A 9,565-nucleotide genomic window follows, 5' to 3' on the forward strand; every position below is an offset into this window, starting at 1 on the left:
GTCAATTTCATTTTTATTCACTTTTATATTATTGATAAATAATACTTCTCACAGGTATATGTCTATGTGGACTGCTGATCCAGAATCAGTTTGAGTTTTCAGGAATACACGCCACCCGGCACTCATCAGTCTCGTTTTTGACATTCAGACTAAATAAGCTTTTACAACAATGCCTCTAGCTCTAATACTGGACCTGACAACGTTTCTGTTCTCGCTCTCAGAGACTCTGGCTGAGACTTTAGATCTCAAACCATTTAGGATTCACAGGTTTTTTTTTAGCAAAATCTAAGTATATCAGGATGCTTGCTTACTAAGAATTGGTACAGATATGTCTGCATTACTGTGATTCTGGTAGATTTGTGTTGGTTTACCTCTATTTTATGTACTCAAATATAGCTTACTTTCACAAAACTAAGTAGCATCAAATGCCATTGATGTAGTTACTCGTTTTGAATTCTGTTAATTTAGTTTTAAGATTCTATATGCATAGGACAGAAGGGACTTGATCTAGTATTAAGAGTACCAAGTTTAAGGCCCGTTTACACCAAGAACGATAACTATATTAACCCCCACCCCCGACAGATTCTGATAGGCTGTCAATGTTTTTATCGTTCATCAAATCGAGAGAAAAAAGCAAATCTGAAAGTGATTCCAACGATATCATTCCACTGTGTCGTTATCGTTACTGTTGTGATCTTGATTCCAGTATTCTCAAAGAATTAGAACAATTATTAAAACTGTAGTTATCGTCCTTGTTGTGAACAGTTGTACTAAAGCTAATTTTACACAGTTTTGAGAGTCAGCATTAGCACAATTAATTCTAATATTATCCATCTTGACATTCTGAGAGGCTACAAGTCAACATGAAATCAAAATTCACCCTTTTTAATTTTGCATGATCCGTTGGTTATTTTTATAAAGGAAAAAACTCTTTGCTCAAACTTGAACTTCCTCTGAACCAACTTTTTTCACAGATGTCACTGTGAAATATTGGATAATCTTAACCAATAGCCAAAGAGCTATTCAGGCAATTTTTTCAGAAAAATTCCATTCTCCATTCTCTTTTATAAACGGCCACTTTTCACAATCCAATCGATTTCCCACCCTAAATAGTTTTTTTCTTGTTGAATATCACGTTTCACTTGGAAATACATCTGATTACACAAGTAAAATGGGTTGCGAACGGCAATTCACGTTGACTTTAGAAATTTAAACAATTAATGCAACAATGAATGTAAGATTTGGTACTAGATACATTGAGATTTAATTTACTGACACTAAAAAAAAATCTCAATTTATGTGCCTAAATAACATATATTAGACAAATAGATGATCAGATTTCAAAATACATGACAGAAAAAAAAACATTTACAGTCAGTGTCATTAAAATAGGTTTACCAATATCCTATAGTCACAAGTGGAATCTAGACAACTGCATATGAACAACAATACACATAAGAACAAGGAATTCAGTCTCTTTGGAACCTCAAGGGGGGGAAAAAAGCTACCTAAAATGACACAATCATAAACACTGTAAAAACAAACACTGTTTACCCATACAAAAAGCAGATGTACTGTCAAATGCTGAGTAATGAACAAACAGTGGTCTTTCACAAGAACTCTGCTCGAAGCGAAATAGCCAAGGACACACTTCAGAAGAACACACACACAAGACAGGGGGCGAAAAGCTGCTGGATGTGGTTTTAGCGGGAGCACTTGGCTTTTCTGTCTCTTTGCAAGCGCACCGCAGAGATCTCAGGCCTCCTCCCACAGAGCTTGTGATGGTAAGGCCTTTCCCTCCCCTCAACACTAATTTTGGATTGCAGCTGGAGAGACGTGTAAGAGACCGTAACTGCCCATGACTGCAGTCTGCCATAGCTGCTATTATCTGTCATTCCCTCTCCCTGAGATAATACTGTTTGTGAGTTCATCCACCTATCAAACATTTAATAGCTTCACCCACTCCCTCGCTCGCAAAACAGGATGTAATTACGATGTTACTAGGGAAAGAGGTCGGAGGAAACTAAGATTGCTCCTGCTGAACCCAACCAAACAATGTTATAAAGTGGTTATGGTTAACACGTGAGATGTGCCTGGTTTCTTTCCAGGAACAGAAGAATGGAAGTGGAATTCCCAGAATTAAGGGTTCTAGGTGTGCACAGCGCTGGACGTTCTAAATCCACGTACGTTTCTCTAACTTCCTCTATGACATCACTGCCTACATCCCAGTGTTCTTGAACAGCCTTATCACGGCTTTCAAGTCCATCAGGACAATAATGTTGTAATCTAAATGCATATGGAATGGATCTAGACACATCTTCCTTGAGCACAGCAGACAAGCTTTATGCATTACATTATGATTCGTATCATTCTTATTTAGATTCCTATGGCATTGTTCATGCAAATATAATATTGGTCTTTGAGAGATCACTGCTGTATGCCTGAAGTAATAATTTAGAATACCAGAACATGAGGGGGATTGACTAATCACCACGTTTTGACCTGAGTTCACTCTTGATTTTAATTCATTCAGAAAACGTATTCAAATGGTTCAAGATAAAAAAATAATAATGATAATAATGAAAAAATCCCCCAGCATTTGGCTTTTATGTGATGAATATTACATCGGTGCTTCAAGGGCTCAAAAAAAAAAATGACGTCCATTCTGACAATGGATGACTCAGCACTAACTCCAACCACCACAAGTGCAAATAAACGCAGAGTGAGAAGAGGTCTGAGTGTCCGAAACTGTTTTGGCTGATGAATCCAGGCTCAAATCATTATAGCTTTAAAGATGAGAATGCAAGCAGATGGGACACGCCATTCTATTAAAAGATTGCATTAGCATTATATGTCACTCTCTGGGTTTCATGCGAGATTCTGCATTTTTATGCGAGAGTTAGCCAAAATGAAATAATATTGGTACTGTATTTACATATAGTTTGATATAGATAAGAACTATTGAGTAAGTTCTTACAATTTTGTTATTGGAATCAAAAACTTAAATGTAAAGATAAAAAATTCTGTTAATTATATCAATTTTTTTGAATGAAATTGGATGGAAAGAGTCTAGATTCAACCAGCTAATCCAGTTTGACAAGGATTTTATTTTTCCAAAGCAATATATCAGTAAGTAGTTAGCTAATTATATAGGTGTTTCCTGTTTACATAGGGAACTGATTCAGTCAGTTCACAGTTCAACTCTTTCATTCAAAAAACACTAACAATGTTCCATAGAAACAGATACTTTTCCATCTTTTTCTTGAGACTGTACTATCAAATGCAATAGTGTATTGCTTTCCCCCTGCAGTGACCAACTGTGTATGGCTTACATAAAGTGGAAAGGTCAGTCAGTTATAAAAGGTGGTAGATATGATTAGCTACAAGGGCTTCATTCTATGCTATATTCTTCTTGACATTAGCAGTCTGCAAAGCTCATGCTTATGACGTGATTATATAGTGGATGTCTTAATGTTGTAATGTTTCTCAATCTAGCTTCCTAGCTTGATCGTTGGGAAATTGCAGATTGTGTGTGATGCTTACCAAGACTATCTCTAGTCACACTTAGTCGGCCTAAACTCACAGAAACATCTAAACACTCCAAGTTTAGATTCCACTAATATGGCAAGACCTTTTCACAGTATATACTTAAGTGCTACAGATTAAAATGCTGGAAAGGTTTTGCAGAAACAGCCAAACACTGAGGATGGCAAAGTGTACTTCAGTCTCTTTGTCCGAGAAAGTCACAACAATGAACTGTCTCCAGCCAAAAATACACATCCTCCCTCAGACTACAATGGGAGTATCAGAAAAGACCGAACTAATTGAGTCTGCCACCGATTTCTTCCGCTTTCCTTTTCCTTGCATGGCCTCCTCATCTACCTCTTCCTCTCCATTAGGATTCACTTTTCCGTTCTGTCCCTGCAGGTCCTTTGGGTCTATGAAGGCCACATGCCTGTTGAGCTCTGCTTTGGTTGCCATATCGTCATGCGTGGGGGTGACGCTGAGCATGGAGGAGTGGATACTGTCTTCATGATTGTTCTTCGATTTGCCCTGGTCGGGACAGCAGAAGCAGCGACAGGGCGTCAGGTACAGATAGATAAGAACCAGGACCACGCTAGCCAAGCAGCCCACCAAAGTGGTGTAAGCAGTGTTGAGGCTGTCACCGTTTCCACTGAGGGTGAAGTTGTAGACTTTGACCACCACGTAGAGCGTTTCGTTGAGGTATTCACTCACGGCGAAGCAAGTGTACACACCTGAGTCCTCAGGTCGTATTGATTTTATCTCTAGGCTGCCGTCTGCGAGAACCACAGCGCTGTGGTTATTGCCAGGAGATAGCACTACATTTCCAGGTAGCATCCAGGTCTTTAACATGTCCCGATGCCGGGTGTCACAGCCAAGGATGAGCGTCTGCTCCAAATAAGCTTCTTCGTCGGTTTCTTTAAACGTGCTGCAGTTCATATGAACGTTGAGATCGAACAAACGCAGCACCCGTTTATCCGGGCCGGGATAAACACAGGTGTGGTCGTCCTTGAAGTCCAGTGCAGAATTGAGTCTTCGGATATACCAGTGAGCCATCAAACTGTACAGCTCGCAGTCGCAGATGAGGGAGTTGTTGTGGAAGTACAGCCCGTTCTTGAGCCAGGCCGGCAGCACCTGGAGGTCATGAATGGGGAGAACTTTGATCCGATTGGAAGACAAGTCCAACAGACTCAGATTTCCCAGTCGGTTCTTGTCCTTGACGAGCTCCAGGGGGAAGCGGGACACCTGGTTCTGGCTCAGGTAGAGTTTCTGCAGGCTGCTGAGGCCCAAGAAGGCCGTGCGGTCGATCTGCGAGATGTGATTGTTGTAGAGCAGCAGAACCTCCAGATGTATCAGTGGCTCGAAAATGAACTCGTCTAGCTGTCGCAGATTATTTGACGACAGATCCAAGTAGCGCAGTTGCTTTACGAATACGAACGCCTCCGAAGAGAGGAACGACAAACCGTTGTGGCTGAGCAAGAGGTTGTGGAGTTCGGGGAGTTTGTGCTTGGTCCATTGTGCGCGCAGTCCAGTTATCTCATTAAAACTAATGTCAAGCACGGCTGTGTAGCTGGGCAGGTCGGATGGAATCATCGTCAGGTTCATCTTGGAGCAGCTGACAATGTTACTGGCGCAAATGCACATTTTGTGACAATTCAGCGTCGATCCTCTGGTCCTGGGGATCAGTGCAAGAATAAAGGACAAGCAGACAGCCCGCCTGATGCACCACTTAATAGAAGGGGGCATTTCTGACACGCAGTTAAAATGTAGATGTTGCATAAGTCATAAATTCCTCTTCAGTAATGCGGCTGTTTAAATCCTTTCCACACTGTTTGGAAGAACAGCCTGTGGGACTGATAAGGCAAATTTAGAGCTAGAAGGGAAAAAAAAGAAACAAGAATGTTTACTTTTTAAAAAACAGAATTGCCTCAAAATGTTAACCTGTTCAGACCCAGTGCCTATTTCAATTTAGTATTTTCTTTTCTTTTTGTCATTTAGAAATCAGATCAAAGAATTTTTTTTTTATATCCCATTGGGTCTCGTTTAAAAAATAAGGTATACTGACATGAATGTTTATATGTCTAATCTTAACCAAAATTGATCTGCAGATCATGGCTGAAAAGTTATCAAATGGATATTTTGTATTCAAAAACACTAGCTGTAAAAATGATAAATAAAAAGCAACAGACGTAAGCTACTGAATTACACTGTTTATGCACTAACATTCGACTTGTATGTCTCTCTGGAAACATGCCAAAGATGTGGGTGGTGTGGCACTGTGAGCTGGTCACCCAAAAGGTGCAGGTTTGAGAGGACCATCCAAATGGACCATCCATGTAACATGCTTGGCCATGTTAGTGACATTTATTGTTTGTTTCTGTGCTAGTTATTAAGATTTTTTATTTATTTTTTTTTCAAAAAAGAAATTTAAAATCAACATTAAGTTTTATTTATATAAAATCGAATTTTATACCGTTTTGAATGTCGGTATAAAGGTATTTAATATAGGCCTATTTAATGTCAATAGAAAAGGCTTAGAATAGGTTTTTACCTGATCCCTGAACCTTTCAGAACCATATTCAACATGTCCATTAAATGTAACTATCAAAGCATGCGTGATCATTATCTTTTTTATTCTTCTTTTCTTTTCTTTTTTTGGCTCTATGGCTGCGTTAATGTTGGTAACTGGGCTTTTAGAACATGTTATCTGGTAAAAGCTCGTCATTAACTGCTCCAAGCTGGCATTGAGTCTTGGATCAGCAACAAACCAGCTACCATCTGGTCATAAGGTAGTAAAACTATGCTTGTTACATGGTAGCTTGTCAAGCAGCTAGCTTGCCCTAATGAACAGCAACTAGGATTTTCCAACAAGGTTTTTAAATAGATATAAAGCACGGTCTTGTTTTGTGTCCCTTGGAACATAATTCGGGGCCGAACGGGTTAAGATAAAATGAATGAATGTGAACAGTATTGTCAGGACAAGCGCGCGCTCAACCTAATGCATGCGCATAGGTTTACAAACAAGCTCTGATCTATTCATTCAAATAAGAGTATAGGCGCACATGGCGGAATCTAAACAGCAATTCGTTTATTTATTTGTTCACATTTTTATTTTGTCATGCCAATAAAAGGCTAATTTGACAAACGCTCCCAGGCAAAACTCGTTGTAAATGTTAAGATTTCTGTTTTATGGCCTCTCCGGACTCAACATGGTGTAGCATTGCACCATTTACCAACGTATGCACACAGTGAAACCCGTGATTTTAATGGGATAAAAAAAAAAAAAAAATACACAGTAGCTTACCAAAAAAAAAAAAAAAAAACTGCATAAATTTATTAGCCTCCCTGCATGCTGTTGTGCCTAAAAATGTCATTTCAAAGAAAAACATTGTCTCTTTTCACCCATTCACATCACAGCAGTGTGACACGTCTTTCCCATTTAAATAAATAAACAACGGAAACGACTAAGAAGAGGTGTAGACGTGTAGTCTTAAGAGAGACTGAAAATAAAACGTTTCCAGCTCGGACGCACAGCGAACATTTTGGCAGACACACTGATAGAGAATAACATGGGCAGGAATAAGATTACGTAAAGAAATAGACTCACTTAACGCCATATCTCAGTACTAACCTCGAGATGTATCACCGCAGAGACACATGAATCCCTTTAGAAAGTCCATTTCCTATGGAGCACCAGAGTTTTTCTTTGATGCAGTGTGCCTGAACGGGTGTAAATAAGCCCGCCGCAGCGCACACACCTCTGATCATCATCAGCAGCAGCAGCAGCATCTCCTCATGGGCGCATGAGCAGACCTGCGCAGGAACACACACACACACACATACATACACACACAACGTAGTCTGTGTCCGCATTGGCGAAGCATCCAAGGTCCATCTTACAGGCTCACTGGCTGGTGGCGGCGTGTTCTCGTTTTGAGTAGACTACATTTGATTGTAACATTTGTGAGCACATGTAGGCTATTTAATTTAAAATAATTAGATTTTTTCTTTAATAAAAAAAAAGGAAAATATAATTCCTGGTCAAACTCGTAACGGGCGGGAAACAAAAAAACAAACAAAACAAAAATCAAATAAGTCAAATGTTTTTCGGTTAGTCAACGAGAAAGCTGCCAACTAGGCCTATTTATTTATTTATTATCATTAATGATATCATTAATGTTCTTAATGACATTCATTTAAAGCTACACTGTAGGCTATAGGATTTTCTCCCATCTAGCGGTAAAATTGTTTATGACTAACTGAATATTACCTTCTAGCCCCTCCCATTCCGAGGGTGTTTTACCTTCTGGTGGCCGTATTATTTCAAATCTACCGGCAGTCACGAGTAATCTCCCCCTCGCATTCGTCACGGTGCCACTGAGTGTAAAAACACGCTTGAATTTCCAGGCATGTCCCTCTTTGGCTAATGTATTTTCAAGATGGAGGTGCAACATGGCTGCCGCCATTCGAGCGACTTGCTCGTATGTATTCTAAATGGCTGATTCTATGCTTAGGAGAATACTTGATTAGTTGGTAGAAGTAATTACACATTAATGAGCACATATCATTTTAAAAGAACAAAGTGTTTTTTGCTAAGAATCAACTTAAAAAATTACACATGTAGTGTAGCTTTAATTTAACAATTCAAGAAATGACTCAGATTTGAAGAGGTATAGGCCAAGTCCTGACTGGACGAAAGGAGGAGCTGGGGATGGTGGAGGGTAATTAGCTCCTAAGCAAGTGATAAAGCTGCTGATAATCCTGAATGGACCTTATATACAGGGTTTCTGTGATAGGCGTTGTAGGCTATTCCTATATTAGGTAGACATGGATCAGTTGAGAGTAAACTGATGCGAGCTTGACTAACGTTATACTGACAGACCTAACACTACGGTTTATGTATTTCCTTTATTACTTTTATGTTTTATGTAAGCTACAATTGTATTATATTATCAATATTAGAGACATTAGATATGATACACATAGTAAAAGATAAATATCAAAATAAATTTGTCATACAAACATCAAGCAATAATCTCTTACGCTAGGGAGTAAATGTAATTCTCTTCCATGAAAACCCAGGAGAGTAGACGACAAGCTGACACTGATGCTCCTGCAGGTTTGTAATTGCACTCTTGCATACGTAATTGCATTAGTCCGGTCTTTAATTAATTGCCGTTCTCCTTTTGTCTTTAACAGAATTCCTCTCAAAACAACTTCCTATGAATAAAAGTCTCTGAATGCATCATGCTAACTAAAAATGCCATAAATAATTCCACAACTTCCCAGAATAGAGCCGCAGTGAGTGACTAATTTGCTAGACACGTTTTAGCTCTTACTGATATCTGATTCTGATATTTTAACTGAGATTGCTCTGCTTCTGCTTCTGTCTTCTCTGCTGACATGTTCTGTATTAGTTTATGTCAGAATAGCATGACTCTGGTTGATTTGGAGGGTTATGGTGTCCAATTGGATGAGAGTGTGTTTGCAAAATTCATGTTCTTGCACTAACCATTGACACCGAAGACCTGCAAAACAGCATCAGGCTCTTTTTCTGTCGCACTTTTCTCTCTTAGTTTCTCTCTCCAGTGGGAGCTTGTGAACCGTTCCATAAATCTCAGTGCCGGAGAACAAAGGTGATCACAGTAGGTGGGCTGGAGATGTTGCAGCACTAAAGGATGAATCCATATAATCCTCAATAAATCTATCTCCCATTATCTAAACCTTCCCAAATGCGCAAAGATTTATTAAGACATATGCTTCTCATTAAAGGATTGTAGAGTCTATATTGATTATAACTAAAAAGTTAGATGTTAGATCAAGCCAAATTATACATGCATTAGGTGAACAGAACTCAAAAGGAGATATTTTGAAAATGTCTTAGTGTTTTTTTTTCCATACGATGAAAGTCACTGGGGACCAATCATGTTGTTTTGGACCTCATTGACTTTCATTATATGGATAAAAAAGACATTTTCAAAATATCTCCTTTTGTGTTATGCATAATTTATGTATATGTATAATTTGGCCTACTCTTACATCT

At 39.0% G+C, this 9,565-nt stretch overlaps 1 protein-coding gene across 4 annotated transcripts; it reads right to left on the bottom strand.

Moving 5' to 3' along the window:
* Positions 1–2: 2 nt before the first annotated feature.
* amigo1 (adhesion molecule with Ig-like domain 1) lies at positions 3–7,385 on the bottom strand (the record flags this gene model as incomplete). Of its 4 annotated transcripts, none has more annotated exons than XM_081350080.1 (2): positions 3–5,395; positions 7,154–7,385. In XM_081350080.1, one exon carries the CDS (start codon positions 5,299–5,301, stop codon positions 3,787–3,789), a length of 1,515 nt encoding a protein of 504 aa, XP_081206206.1. In that variant the 3' UTR covers positions 3–3,786. The 4 variants fall into 4 exon arrangements, with proteins under 4 accessions (XP_081206206.1, XP_081206207.1, XP_081206208.1 ...); XM_081350081.1 differs by having other exon boundaries at positions 7,130–7,300; XM_081350082.1 differs by having other exon boundaries at positions 3–5,375; positions 7,154–7,294.
* Positions 7,386–9,565: the final 2,180 nt, after the last annotated feature.

Source organism: Scardinius erythrophthalmus (genome assembly GCF_964197995.2).
Source record: "Scardinius erythrophthalmus genome assembly, chromosome: 20".
NCBI lineage: Eukaryota > Metazoa > Chordata > Actinopteri > Cypriniformes > Leuciscidae > Scardinius > Scardinius erythrophthalmus.